Here is a 15,878-nt window from a genome sequence, read left to right as displayed (position 1 = left end):
CTCCTCTGGGCCTTAGTTGTTCTATTTTATGTTTACACCCATAACCTCTTGCCCCATGCACCTGTGGTTCTTTGCAGCTTTTATAAGCAGCGCCCACCCTACCAGTTAGGCAAAACAAAGATGTGACCTTGTGTCAGTCCTTCAGGTATCCCCAGATAGGTTAGAAAAAAATGTACACAGTAATTCGCAAAAACGGTCTAGCACGTTTTCTCCAGTTCAAGGGAGGGGACTGGGCTTCTGCTGCTTTAAGACTGCCACAATGTAGGGAGAGGTTCGGGCAAGAGCCACTAAAAAGTCACAAAATTTTCCTACCATTCTGCAGATGACTGGGCATTCTTTTGGTTGCTGTAAACCTTTGACTGTTTTCCAAAGCTCTAACAAAGTTTGTTCAGACAGTTGCTTTTTTTTTTTTTTTTTTGAGACAGAGTCTTGCTCCATTGCCCAGGCTGGAGTGCAGTGGCACGATCTCAGCTCACTGCAAGCTCCACCTCCCAGGTTCACACCATTCTCCTGCCTCAGCCTCCCAAGTAGCTAGGACTACAGGTGCCCACCACCACGCCCAGCTAATTTTTTGTACTTTCAGTAGAGATGGGGTTTCACTGTGTTAGCCAGGATGGTCTCGATCTCCTGATCTCGTGATCTGCCCATCTCGGCCTCCCAAAGTGCTGGAATTACAGGCGTGAGCCACCACGCCAGGCCTCTTTTTTTTTTTTAATGTTCTGATAGGCAAACAAAAGCTTGCAGCTTTCTAGTCCACCCATTTTGCTAATGTCACTGGGGTCAATTATGTTTTATTCCTCCCTATAATTTTATTACAAGACCTTGAATAGAGTATGTTTATTAAGTATAGTGATTAAATTTTAGTCATAATTAGAAAAATGTCAATGGTCTCAAAATTCTCTTCAATCTGATAATTTGCATTTAAAAGCAACATTAATAAATATATTTTCTTTCAATTTCTTCTAAATTAATCAATCTTCCCTGTTTTTACTGGCTAACAGTCACTATATAGCAAAAACTTTTATAAATCTGTTTTAAGAAATGAAAGTTTCCGGCTGGGCACGGTGGCTCACGCCTGTAATCCCAGCACTTTGGGAGGCCGAGGCAGGCAGACCACCTGAGGTCGGAGTCTGAGGCCAGCCTGACCAACACAGAGAAACCCCATCTCTACTAAAAATACAAAATTAGCCAGGCATGGTGGCAGGCAGGCAGATCACCTGAGGTCGGAGTCTGAGGCCAGCCTGACCAACACAGAGAAACCCCATCTCTACTAAAAATACAAAATTAGCCAGGCATGGTGGCGCATGCCTGTAATCCCAGCTACTAGGGAGGCTGAGGCAGCAGAATCACTTGAACCCAGGAGGCGGAGGTTGCAATGAGTCGAGATTGTGCCATTATACTCCAGCCTGGGCAACAAGAGCGAAACTCTCTCTCAAAAAAAAAAAAAAGTTTCCATACCAAAATATTAAGTGATACTTATTGGCTTCTGCCAGTTTCCTACTTTGTAGTAGCACATGTTCTTGTAACCTGTCTTCAGTTGTGGCATAGGGTAGAAGTTAAATATATAAAACAAAAATAACATATTTTGCAAATATTTGATTATTCTTCCCTATATAGGGTCAATATTAAAGTAACTTTCTGGTACCACGTTCTTTATATCATATTTTTATATCGTATTCACTTTGTTCATTTAACAAGGATATTATTACTAATGCTTATTTTATTATTTTAGGATTTTCATTAAGCCAACTTATACCCAGTTTCTACAAATGAAAATCAAGTCAATCATCTAAAATTTCATGATTTCTTCCCATCAAGAGGATCTGGAGTCTTCTGTTCCCATTAAAACTGAATTTATGGCAGTGCAAACCTGGGCCAGACTGGGTATAAAAATGACAAAAGCATATTTATATTCTTAAAAATTTCTGCAGATTGCATAGAAAGTTCTCAGATTTGTAAAAGTTTATTTCTATTGTAATTCTTTGCATGTTCACTTTGTTAAATTTGCAATATAAACCAGTTGCACGTCTTTTGCTATCTGGCCTCGTAGGTTGAGGGTTAGGGTTTGCTTTAAGCAAAACTGAGATAACTGTAATGTGAACTGGCCTACTAGATTGCCCACTTTTATCAGTCTGCAAGGGTGGATCTATTTCTAGGTCTTAATTTCAAGGTTTACTTTCCCTCTTCCTTAGATTTTACTTGGATCAAAGGGCATGGAAATATATTCCTTGCTTAAGCCTTATACAAAGGAAACTAGCCCCAGAAATTATTTTGCTTTGAAAGTATGTAGATGAAATAAGTATTTTTAAATGTCTTGATTAAATAAAGTATTCTATGATCTGATCGTCAGCTCAGTATGTAGGCTAATGGTACACCTTTACTTCTCTTTTTTATGCTCACATTTTTTTCATGTGATCATTTGCAGTTTCACAGAGGACTACAATGATTGTCATCTCTAGGAATTTAGTTTGTTTTTAGCTAATACTCCTTTAATGCTTCTAAGACAAGCCTTTCAAAATTGTAATAAATGAGTTACACAGATTTAACTTTGGTTAAATTACTATTTCCCTTCCTCACAGGACTTCAGGGCCTCTGAGAGGCAGGGAGGATGACTTTTGTTCTTATCAATACTACTATTGTTTCTATTAGGTCAACTTTTCCCTTTTTACTTTGCACTAAGGTTACAACCATGTGACTAAATGATTTTACTGTTCATAACAAGCTCCAAAGGCTCAGCTATAAAAAGGAATGCTTTAACAACATCAAATATTGTATGAAATTACCCTGTATCAGACTCTTTGAGAAGCAGCAAAACATTTTATGTGAGTATTAATTTGTTTAAAATAATCCATTCAATTCTAAGGCTCATTTTGTTCATATTTTCAGTTTTAAAAATCCCTTTTCCTCTACTATTCAACCAATTCTGGTTAATATCAGGGACAATAAAGTTTAAAAAATATTTGCCTTATGGGCTATATGAGCACATTCAAGGACTAAAATTTTGAGGTATTTTGATAATAGCTAAATAGCAAGAGCTAAATATAAATATTCATAGATGAAAAGTTTTGACAAATTTTTCTTTGGACTTGCCTCAGGAACTAGGATTTAGAATAACCATAAATTAAAGGACTCTTCCAAGCATTTTTATCATATATATATATAAATAGCAAGAGAAAAATATTTTCAGTTTTAAAAAAAGGATAAAAGTGACAAAAAAGGAAAAGCAGGAGTAATGCTAATACATTTGGTTTTACTTACCTTGCAAGTGTTCTACTGTCCTGTTAGAACAAACCACTGACTGTTACAAAAGTAACATTAGTTACATCATACTGTATTAGATGGAATATGCTAATTTCTCTCTTGTAAAACAGTCTGGAGGTGGATAGTCCACGCCACTTATGGTGTTTCTTCAACGAGGTCGTACAGGGACCAGGATCCTTCTGTTGTTTTTCTTCTACAATGGTGTGTTGCCTCCTCTTCAGGGTCCAAGATGGCTCACTACCAGATCCACATTCCAAGCAACAGGATGGAGAAAGGGGCAAATAAATGGTCATGCCATTTTAAGGACACAAAAAATCGTTTCCCCTCACATTCCATTGTCCAGAACACAGTCATACCTGCACAGGAGACTGGGAAATGTAGGCTTTATTCTAGGAGGCATACCCAGTTGAAAAATCAAAGGTTCTATCATTATGTGAAAAGTAAAGAATGGATATTGAAGGAAAATTGGTGCTCTCTGCACATCTCTTATTTAGATATTTGTACAGAAATTCAAACTTGAAAATCATTCTACTGGGACTATGACAGGAATGACTAGCTGACATACCAACTATTCTGGGTTTTCATTTATAAAGGATTAGTTTACTTCCTTTGTTCATCCAAAAGCAATGAAATGCAAAACATTACCTGAATGAGTTCCACGCTATGTTTTATTGGTATAAAACCAAAATAAGATGATGTAATACTCTGGTCTACCAGTTAGTTAGCTATTTAGACCTAGGTGAAAAAAAAAATATTTTTAAGGAAAAAAGAAAAATGTTTTACTTATAATAAAATACTGATTAGTCTTGTCAATTTATCTGACCAAAACAAAAATAGTTCTTTAATTTTTATCAAATAAGTAAAATACTGATTAGTCTTGTCAATTTATCTGACCAAAACAAAAATAGTTCTTTAATTTTTATCAAATAAGTAAAAAGTCAATAATAATATTGTTACTTCTGAAAAAATTCATAAAACTGAAAGGCAGAGAAAAATTTCTCAAGCCATCAGTATATTTTTCTCCTTTATTAAGGGAGAAAAAAGGTCTTCATGATTCTGCTAAAAGACATCACCTAACAACGCAAGGGGTAGTCAGGGAATGTCTTAAATCTATATCCTATTGATGAATACCCTTTTGCTCTTCCTATGCAGAAAGACTATTTAAGGTCATGTTACACAGCAGCTACATGATCTGGTGCAACACAACTATAATCAGTTTGCTTCTGCCTGATGCAAAAGCTCTCAACTCCTAGTCAGTGTTATGTCCAAAGTTGTCCTTCATCTATTAAAAACTACCCTCATGTGATCTTAGAGCATCAATCAAAGCTACAAAAAAGATATATCTAAAGTTATTTTTGTTTGAAATACACATGGCCCAAGTTTCCATTTTCTGAAAAAGGCAGAACCCAAAAGTTACATATTATGAAAGCCACTTTAATTATTATTTAGATGACCCCAGATGTATGAGTGCCATTATTGTTGTATAGCTATGAAACAGATCATCATCTTTTACCTCATTACATTTCCTCAATATAAAGTTCCCAGTGACTATCCGATCACATCCAATTTCTCCATTTCCAAAGAAGCCGAATAAGGGAACACTAGGAAAAAACTTTCTAAATGCATCAGCCTCAACATTCCCCTTGGCTCTGTAATACTGAAAGCCCCTGCCAACGCATGCAAACATGAAGCCAATGGTGTTATGCTCTGGAATGTTGGCCGCTTTGAGGCGCTGCATCGCAGCCTCAGCAGTCTTCTCATCACTGACGTCCTCGTTGAGGAGCACAGTGGCACTCTGGATTCGGTGTCCACTAAATGACAGTCCAACCACACCCGAGGCATCAATATCCAGAGGGTTCCTGGAAAATTTAGAAAAGTGGCAATATCTCATGAAACATTAAAATTTTTAAGTATAGAAGCAAAATCCTGCTGATCCACTGACGGGAGGCTGCTGCCTTTAGCAGCCTATGGTTAATCTGAGGCTCACCCTCATAGGTGAGTAAAATAGGGTCAAAAATCAAACTTAAAATCAATACATAAAAAATGCACAAGGCAGATCAAGAGAAGCCACCATTTTTTTCAGTCACAAATACAAAGGGGCAATGCACATCCATAACGATTTCTGAAACCCATATCCGGTTATTAGAAGGTACAGATTCCTTACCTTTCTGACTTCCTTAAAAGGAATGTTATAATTTTATTAATATACACAAAGATATCCACTAAACGAAGCCTTCTGCTATTGTTTACGTTAACATCTCTTCCCCCCCCACTTCAGCTGTCAAATTCTGAAAGACATATATTAGAAATATAATAATGGAGGGTGATTTTATTTTTTAGAGATAGGGTTCTCTGTTAGCTAGGCTGAAGTGCAGTGGCACAATCATAGCTCACTGCAGCCTCAAACTCGTGGGATAAAGCAATCCTCCTGCCTGAGTCTCTCAAGTAGCTGGGGCTACAGATACATGCCACCACACCTGGCTAATTTGTAAACATTTTGTAGAGATAGGGTCTCACTATGTTGCTCAGACTGGTCTCAAACTCCTGGGCTCAAGCAATCCTCCTGCCTCAGCCTCCCAAAGTTCTGGGATTACAGGCATGAGCCACTGCACTCAGTCTTAGAGGATAATTTTAAAAACCTATGAACTCTAGAAGTTTTAGCTTTATGTCTAGTCCACTAGAAAATATGATTATGTTATTTTTTTGTCTTGTTTATTGCTTTGAGTCTAGAGATCAGCTTAATTTGATGGTAAACACTCATGCTTTGTTTTTGTTTATATTTGCCTGGTTTTTTTAAAAAATGAAATATCTTATCCTTACAAAAGAAAATACAACATTGATAAAAGTTATAAAGCATAATATAGTGAACATCCACTAGGGGATAAACAAGTATTGTATCATGCTTCCAACATCTAAATCTATAAAATGGGCAAGAGTCACTGGATTAGTGAGAAACTAAGATGCAAAAAGGTTAAGTGACTAAAGTAATAAGGCTAGCTAGTAGTAAAACAAGTTTGTGAGGGGCAAAATCCGTCTTCTGAAGTCCTCTGCTGCTCTTAAAACTTTATCACATTTCCTCTTTGGTACAGAATTGTTAATATACATTGTCAATCTTGCCTCAAAGAATTATACACCTTCCTTTTAGGGCACTGGGTCAGTTGGGTTATCTGGACTTTATTAAAATGGAGCCCTCATTTACTCAATGGTTTCTCTTAACCGCTGACAGAGTATGAAGACCACATTAAAATTAATGGGTCATGTGAAGAGTAATGATTGGGGTGGGGGGTGTTTCTCATATTAGGTATAAAAAGTAGATGATATACAAATAGCTACATTAACAAGCTAGCGCCTCAGATGTTATAAGTCTGAGTGAGGTATCTGCATTTCAAAGGTAAACTGTATGTTGAATCACCATTGCCCTATCAGTACACAATTTAACAGCAAAGACACAGGAAAAATTAGGCAAGAGGGGAAATAACTTAGATAGCCACCAAGAATTCAGTGTATGTATGCACAAAATCCAGTGTTTGATATCCTGCCTGGGATTCAACGTACTTGGCCTTCCTCTCTTCCTCCTCCCTGGCAGTCCAGGGACCTCAACTTTAGCTATTTTCCCAGATCTAGCTCATAGAGACTACCAGAAGAGAGACTATAACTAGGATGACTTACATTATTCTTATAGATACTGATCTGCAACAGTCTGTCCCCATGTCACCACTCTAGGATGCAAATATTAAACAGAGTGGGAAACAAATAGTAGTGTTTACAAGCATTGAGGGTGGGGTAGGGTCTGATTTTCCTGCTGGAAACAAATGATATTTATGTCCACCTAATTGTTTCAAACTCAAAATGATATGTATTTTCATTCAAGATGGAAAGGAAGTAATGGCTCCCAAGACAGAAGAGCAAATATTTTTATCTTTGAAAGCAAAAGCCTTAGTAACAAAAAAGATCCACAATTTTTAAGCTTGAAAAAGCCTTTCAAAAGATCTAAAACAGAATTTCCAAAAACCAGTACGACTTGCAAGACATTCTGTGGAAAAAAGTTTTGTGACCAAACAGATTTGGGAACTGTCACAGGTAATGCTATTCTCCTTCCAGATTTCCACAGCACTGGGCATATTAGAAGCTCTGAGAAGTTTTGCCATAAAGATACACTCTAACCATGTGTTTCCTTTAAAGGAGGAAACTAGAAAGGAGGTGACACATTGAGGTCACACAGAGTACCACATCTGTCAAAGGAAAGATCAACAGGCAATGTCAAATTTTAAAGAGAATGTGACTCAAGGAAGTTCTTCAAGGACAATATATATAAAAATGTAATTATTCAACCGTAAGCAGAATTATGTTCAGTAAGCCCCTTAGCCAATGTCTACTACAAAATGGAATGAACTATTATCTTAATAATTCTTTAAACACGTTTTTTAAATTGTTAACCCCAAAGTGACAAAACCTGAGACCATTTCCCTTCATTCACAGACGAAATCAGAAGCACACAAGACATACTTTTCAGAAGTCAGTGATGACAGGTTGTCCACCTGGCCTCCAGCCAAGATGATATTCATATCACTGAAAGTGCTGACTACTTGCTGCAGATAATTACTGGCTCCCACCTTACAGCAATTATAACCAAAGACAAGGACCACACGAAGTTCAGGGTTATCTAAAAGACCTGCAGAGAAATGAAGAGCAACAGTTAAAGACAGCCTTAAAACAGAAATTATTTTATACATGCTGCAAAATGAAATGTTACTGACTTGCACTCCTCCTTAAGGGCAATTAAGTGGCTTAAGCTATCAAATTTTCCATTTTTTATTTTTTATCTTATTTTATATCCTCTTCGATCTCTGTATCAAGTTTCCCATTTTTTACAAACATTATGCAAAATCTTAATTATTTTTTCTATTAAAAAAACTAAATGGCTATTTGTGTTAATAATGCAATCAACACAAATAACGAAGCAGCTATGTACTGAGCAGCAACCCTTGGTAGACCAAGGTGCAAGCTGGCTCTCAGTAGGGAACAAAAAAAAAAACACTGGTTTACACAGAGCTGTGCTAGCAGCAGTGAGAATTTACAGATTTTGTATTTTTTAAAGGAGAGAAAAGGCGCTAACCACTTATAGTGTGGTCAACAGTGCCCCCTGCCCATGCCAAAGGTATATCCACATCAAACCTCTGGAACCTATGCATGTGAGCTTATTTGGAAAAAGGATCTTTTTTAAATTAATTTTTTTTTTTTTTTGGTAGAGATGGGGTCTCGCTATGTTAGTAAGGATCTTAAGATTAAATCATCTGGTCTATCCAGGTGGGCTCTAAATCCAATGACAGTGTCCTCATAATGAAAGATATACAAAGGAGAGACAGAGAAGAAAAGGCAGTGTGACCACAGAAGCAGAAACTGGAGCGGCAGGAAGAGAAAAAGAACAGACGCTCCCCTACAGCCTCCCAAGGTAGCACTACCCCTACTGCCATCTCAATTTCAGACCTCTGGCCTCCTGAACTGTGCAGAATAAATTTCTCATTTTATGTCACCAAATTTGGGGTACTTTGTTACAGCAGACTAAGAAACTACTACATCACTGAAATACAGGCTTTATTCACCTCCTCCACGGAAGCAGGTGAGAGTAAAGGCGAATTAGCCTTTGAAAGTTCCTTGCAAAGCAGGAAAATGTTCAATTCTGTGACACAGGAACTAAAAGCTGCTACCACTAGGAGGCGGCAGAGTGTAACAGAGACAGCCTACTTGCTCTGCCCACAGCTCCCAGGTTTCACTGGAGCCTCTGGCTGCTTGTTTATAGACTATCAATTTGATTTTTTTTTTTAAGTTCAGGGATACATGTTCAGGTTTGTTCCACAGGCAAATGTGTGTCATGGAGGTTTGTTGTGCAGATTATTTCATCACCCAGGTAATAAGCCCATTCTCCATTAGTTATTTTTCCTGATCCTCTCCTTCCTCACACCCTCCACCCTCTGGTAGGCCCCAGTGTCTGTTGTGCCCCTCTTTGCGTCGATGTGTTCTCATCATTTAGCTCCCACTTATAAATGAGAACATGCAGTATTTGGTTTTCTGTTTCTGTGTTAGTTTGCTAATGATAATGGCCTCCAGCTCCATCCATGTCCCTGCAAAGGACGTGATCTCATTCTTTTTTATGGCTGCATAGTATTCCATGGTGTATATGTACCACATTTTCTTTATCCAGTTTATCACTGATGGGCATTCAGGTTGATTCCATGTCTTTGCTACTGTGAATAGTGCTGCAATGAACATACATGTGGCATGTGTCTTTATAACACAATAATTTATATTCCTTTGAATATATACCCAGTAATAGGACTGCTGGGTCAAATGAGATTTCTGTCTTTAGGTCTTTGAGGAATCACCACACTATCTTCCACAATGGCTGAACTAATTTACACTCCCACCGACAGTGTATAAGTGTTCCTTTTTCTCCACAAACTTGCCAGCATCTGTTATTTTTTGACTTTTTAATAGCCATTCTGCCTAGTGTGGGATACAATCTCATTGTGGTTTTGATTTGCATTTCTCTAATGATCAGTGATGTGGAGCTTTTTTTCCTATGATTGTTGGCCGCATGTATGTCTTCTGCCAGCATTACCAAACAGGGGTGCTTTGAGGACAGGAAAATGAATCTAATACCTAACACACTTGTGTTTCCATTTGATTTGACCACATGACTTCCACCTTGACAAACCTAAGGAGGTTACCAGAAAGGAGAGTTACTTAAGGAAACAAAGGGTATGCAGATGCGTGAATGATCAATTACTAACACCAAATAATGACCTATTCTGGGAAACTGCCTCTGGTCCATTTTCAATTCTCTACACAGTAAATTACTGACTTGGACAGTAAAAAGAATATTACTTTCATGACATCATATACCCCAAACCATTGCTAAAGCGTCTTTTTTCCCTTATAGACTAGCCCACGAAATTTTGAGGGAATATATTTTCTTCTTTAGAACAAACTTTCAGAGCTGGGAGAGGCCTGTGAGATCAAGTCTAGAGTTTTATTTTACAAACAAGGACTGCCAATGCCAGAGAAGTGACTACTACCCCAGGACAATATAATGACAAACTCTACATTAAAACCCACATCTCCTGACACTCAGGGCTTTAGCTTTTAGAAACCTCATGACTTCTAAATCTCAACCTTTCCTACTGTTTTCTAAGCTCTAGATGCTCTTTTACAACGTCCACTAAACATCCTACCTGAATATTCTAAAGGCAACCATTCCCATTCATTTAACAAACACATACCCAATGTAAAGGAAAATTTTTTAAAAATCTCAGGACCTCCAAACTCCTTATGCCAAAGGGAAAGTTTAGCCTAGAGGCTGAGTCAAGCGAAGCACCATCCTCTCTCCAAATTAATATTGCTACTTCACAACCCTGTGTCAGAGCATCATACATTAGCCAGACCTACCGCCTCACACCCCTCCCCCTCACCAGGAAAGGCAAAAGGCTTTAGGTATCTCCAGATGACTGCTCCCACAAATCATTCATAAGGAAAATCTCTGCTGGCCTCAAAACCTTTAAGATGTACATCCTCCCATAACACAAGGACATGTCAATTGTAACTTTGGGTCTGTAATCTGTTCAATTCCACACTGATAATGTCCATTACAAGCTTATCTTGCCAGATGCTGCACAAAAACAAGAGATCAGTAATTCACCCACCTACTCTGAGACATCTGCATAAATGGTTCTTCTTCAAAAGGTTCACCTTATCTTATGTAAAGTGTAGATTTACTGAGCACTAACTAAAGTCTCACAGGAATGTAACCATTCACCTCACGCCTATCCTTCCCCATCCTTCCTTCTCTCCTTTAAAAACATGTATTGAAAACCTCTTCAGAGTACACAGCCACTCGTTTGTGACTAGCGTTTTTCCCGGATACGCCCTCAACCTCTGGCTCAGTAAACCTCTAATGATTGAGATTCTTGCCTCAGTCACACATTCCAGTTAACACCATCTTCTCCAGTGGTGTTCTTTCAACATCTTCTCTAGTGGGTTGGTTCTCAGCTAATGGAACACTTCCCCCTCCTAATACACAACCCTAGAAAGTAGAATCACTTTCCCCTACCCCAACTTAAAGAACAAACCCACCTTAGCCAAGGCTGGCTGTCTGATAGAGCAGATGGCTCTGTATTTAACCAACAGACTACCTGGTGCTACCGGTAAATAACAGAGGGAAGGTACAACTCCAACTCCTTGACACTCAAAATTCAAAGGCCTAAAATATGAGGGAAGAATAAGGAGCAATGCCAAGTTTTCCTGAAAGGTTCTGGGTTCCCCCCAATTCATAGGTAAAGGATCATCAAGGACCCAATGTTCTGGGACACCCGCCATAGAATCTGACTACAGATTTTATTCTAGAATTTTCCAAAAGTTGATACATTAGCAGGAGCTTACTACAACCATTAAAAACAATTCCAGAAAAGTATTTATAAGGCACTTTAAACAGTGTAACCTCCTGGTGAACCTTTCAAGATGATATAAGCTGGTTACAAAATGTAACCTTAGGTTAACAGGATAAACTGACCTGCCATGTAGGATTGGCAACTATAATCAAGTTAACTACTGCAGTTGTCCACCAAGAGATGTCTTTGGTTTTTGAATAGGATGAAACTGTTCTTTCCAGTAATAATCTTGTTAGGTAAATTTAGCAAAGAATTACCCCATCCTCTTAGGAATTTTTCATCCACCAAGCCCCCACCCTCCTCCTTGGCTATAAATTCCCATTTGTGGTTGGTGCATTTGGAGTTGAGCCTGATCTCTCTCCCCTAGTGCAAAACCCCATCACAGTGGTCTCCCAAATAAAGTCTGCCTCACTGTCTTGAATAGATGTCAGCATCGCTTTTTTTTTTTTTTTTTTTTAACACTAGCTTCCTGTCACTTCTGCTTTCTCAAGGGCTGGGCAACTTCGAAGGCAGAACAAGTTCAATCCCTTGAGCTTCAGCACTGATTCTCTCTGCTTCACACCTGGTACTGCCTATGACCCCTCAAGACTCTCTATGATGTCCTCAGATAATTTTAAAACTTTGTTCTTCTTCACACTTTTCTGGAATCTGACAAGTCATTAAAGTTCTATTTTTACCCCTCTTGGTGGCTGGCAGAATTCAAGACGAGTAGTTAAAGGATCAAAAAGCAGGGAGCAGAAAGAACCTGAACAATCTACAAGCTAGATCACCAGATCACCAATCTCACAACAAACACTAGTACAGAGCACTGTTCTAAGTACATTATAGAAATTAACTTATTTAATGCCTGTAACAACCTATTACGTACTGTTTTACTCCTAAAAAGTCTGTGAGGATTCAATACTTCCAAAATTCACATTTAACATGCAAATTATATCCATATTACAGAAGCTAAATCAGACCAGACCAAAGTAAAATTAAATACACACCCCAGAACTGGCTGCCAGAAAGAACTGTGCCTACTGAGCTATGGAAAACACAGGACACTTCCAAACCTCTCCTTCAAAGAGCAAAGGCAACTGAATTCTTCAGAACTTCCTCTCTTGACCCTAAAATGTAAAAATCAATAGGAAAGCTTTTCTAATGGGACTCTCCGCAAATAAAACTGAAATCCAGAAAATCACTGTGCCCCAAAAGGCAATGTTACAGGTTTGTGCTTCACCTAGAAGAAAGTCAGAAGGATATTCGTAAAAGGAAAAGAGAGGGAGGATCCCAGGTGTGAGTCAACTGTTTGCTATATAACTAACCACCTCAAGCATTCTCAAAGGAGCAAAGAGGCTCTGGCTCTCAAGCTGAAGTCCATCTTGCCAAGGCTCGGCAGTGCTAGGGCTGCTTTCTCAAGCTCTCCTGTCTGTGGTACAGACAGGTAGAGCTGCCAGGCACTGCTGTGAGTCTAGAGCCCCTTCCCTGGATTACATGAAGGTTTAGAGGAAGAAGTGCATGAGCACTGCCAGGGAGGGAAGCTTCTCTCCCCTCCTCTGTTGCAGCTGGGGCTTTCAGACTGTGCTTTGGTGGGCAAAGCGTTCCAAAGATGCCTCCAGTGTAGGTGGAGGAGAATAAGCAACCTCAGTTCAAGGCCTAACATGCTCCCTTCACCCTTCAACCTAGAGGCTCTGCTTTTACCTGCTTTATTTTTATGTTGACATCCCATGTAAGACTGTACAAGTGAAGTGTTTAAAACAAAAGCTAAGAAATGGCTCAAGGAGATCCTTACTGAGTAGTCTCAATAAAGCCTTTGCATTAGCAGAAGGGAGGGATGTCAAAACAATATTACAGCAGTACCAACCCTGGACAATCAACATGCACTACTGAGCCTCCTCCCCGGCCCTCCTCCTCAAATCACTGAAGCCAGTCCCTTTTGCTTCAATCACCATTAATTACCTGATGATTCCCAAATTAATATCTTTCCTCTAGACCATTCTCTAGAGCTCCAGGCCAATATATCCAACTGTCTATAATCAATATCTCCATCTCAAATTCCAAACATGTCCAAAACAGAACTGATAATCTGATCCTCCAACCCGCACCTTCAAGTCTTCTTCACCTTAGTCAATGGTACTATACAGCTGCGCTAGCCACACACCCGCATGACATCGCTGTCACCTCCCTCAGTCTCAACACCCAACATCTCATCAGTTACCACATCCTGTCCATTCAGCCCCAAACTTCATCTTGAATCCATTCACTTCTCTTCAACTCCACTCACCACTGCCCTGCTCCAAGCTGCCATCTCCTCTTTCCTTAACCACTACAACAGTCTGTGTCTCCTGCATCTACTTTTTAAAAAAATTATTTTAACTGAAAAATTTAAAAGGCATATATTTATCATGTTCAACATGGTGTTCTGAAATATATATACACTACTGAATGGCTAAATCAAGCTAATCCTGCATCCACTCTTGTACTTCAAAATGATCACCACATCATAGCAAGAGTGGTATTTTGAAAAGATCTATCAAATTATGCCACTCCTGTGTTTAGAAACCTGGCTTCTTGCTGCACTTCCCTCAGATATTTTTGATCTGTGGTTAGCTGAATCCATGAATGCAGAACCCATAGATATGGAAGGCCAACTCTACCTAAAATTAGGACACAAGATAGCAAGTGAAAGAATGAAGATGGCCATTTTAAGCTGGGCAAAGCTTCAATTTCCAGAAGAAAATGATGCCTTGGAATAAGCCAAAACTGCTGACATCAAGCAGCTCAGGAAAGGACACCTATAAGAAAGCTTCACAGAGCACAGTAATTCTGGGGTTGTTTTTCCTTCCAGTTTTCTCATTCCTATACTTGGCACTATAATGCAAATATGATCTAACAAATATAACAATTTTATCACAAAAGGGTTTCTGCTGCTCAAGATTTTGGCTCTTATAAACTGACAAAACTAGGGTCCTAGCTTCAACCAGTGCCACATATCAGGGCCTCATCAAAGATTCCCAGGATGCTCGGGTGGACAGAGGACAGAGTACTGCCCAGGAAACAGCTATGTCACCTCTCTGGACAAAAAAGGCAGCACACAAAAGGTTTGGCCATATGACCTTTAGCAGCAGCACTGAATCAACAGCCAAAACAAGCATCTCTAATGGGGTTTGATTTTTCCCAATTTCTTCTCCCAATCCCGCTCCTCCTGTCCCAGTGTTCCTATTTCTGATCTCTGCACCACCATCACCCCTGTCTCCTAGGATCAAAACTCAAAAGTAATTACTGAGGCTTCCCTTCTCTTTCACATCTAATCATTTGTTCATTTCCTCCAATTCATTTCCTACTCCTCATGCCCTAGTGTTATTTCTTGCCTGGACTCTAAAGTGGTCTCCCGCTTCCAGTGTCTCCCCACACAGGAGGGCCACATTCACCTCTGCTCGATGACATTTGAGTAACAGCTACCATTTACTGTGTACAGGAGCTAAGCCCAGACTCTTTAGCCTGGCCTGAATGCGCCCCACCCTTTGTTCCCATGACTTCCCTGCACATAACCTTTGCTTGCAAAATGATTACTATTTCTCCAACATGCTCTGGGATTTCCTGGCTCTGTGCCTGTGTTTCTGTGTTCCTTCAGCCAGTGATATTACTCATCCATATCTCTCATATGCTTCCCATCCTTCAAGGGCTTAAATACCACCTGCTTCTGGAAGCCTCCTTGATCCCTCACACTGGCAGAACCCCTACAGCAATCTACCCATTCTGCTCTCACAGAACACCTCACATACTCACTTGGGTTATGATTATGCAGTCAAGCACCACATAACACTCTGGTCAAGGACAGCCAGGCGTGGTGACACGCACAGTAAGCACATGCAACAGTGATGCCAGAAGATTAACAGAGCTACAAAATTCCTACTGCCTAATGTGTAGCACAACACATTACTCAAATGTCTGTGGTGATGCTGTTGTAAACAAGCCTATTGCAGTGCCAGTCGTATAAAAGTATAGCACATACAATCATGTACAATGCATACTTGACAATGACAATGAATGACTATGTTACTGGCTTATGATTTACTATCCTATACTTTTAATTGTAATTTTAGAGGTTACCCCTCCTACCTATTCAAAAAAAAAAAAAGTTAACTGTAAAACAGCCTCAGGCAGGTCCTTCAGGAGGTATTCCAGAAG

General features: G+C 39.3%; 2 protein-coding genes across 9 annotated transcripts in view; one reads left to right on the top strand and one right to left on the bottom strand.

Moving 5' to 3' along the window:
- Positions 1 to 3,660, top strand: part of NRG4 (neuregulin 4) — a 123,915-nt gene extending 120,255 nt beyond the window's left edge. For all 7 annotated transcript variants that reach the window (XM_055363850.2, XM_055363847.2, XM_055363849.2 and 4 more), the window contains one exon: positions 1,733 to 3,660. The gene's annotated coding sequence lies outside the window, so the exon portion shown is untranslated. The remainder of the gene's footprint in view (positions 1 to 1,732) is intronic.
- FBXO22 (F-box protein 22) overlaps positions 3,122 to 15,878 on the bottom strand; it is a 30,435-nt gene continuing 17,678 nt past the window's right edge. For both annotated transcript variants that reach the window (XM_004056564.5, XM_019011125.4), the window contains exons 6-7: positions 7,768 to 7,933; positions 3,122 to 5,120 (exon numbers count right to left, since the gene is read on the bottom strand). In XM_004056564.5, coding sequence (XP_004056612.1) covers positions 4,703 to 5,120; positions 7,768 to 7,933 — 584 coding nt within the window. In that variant the 3' untranslated portion in view covers positions 3,122 to 4,702. The remainder of the gene's footprint in view (positions 5,121 to 7,767; positions 7,934 to 15,878) is intronic.

The sequence above is a fragment of the Gorilla gorilla genome, chromosome 16 (assembly GCF_029281585.2).
Source record: "Gorilla gorilla gorilla isolate KB3781 chromosome 16, NHGRI_mGorGor1-v2.1_pri, whole genome shotgun sequence".
NCBI classification, from domain to species: Eukaryota; Metazoa; Chordata; class Mammalia; order Primates; family Hominidae; genus Gorilla; species Gorilla gorilla.
Note: the sequence above shows the minus strand (reverse complement) of the source record. Positions and strands in the feature narration are given on the sequence as shown.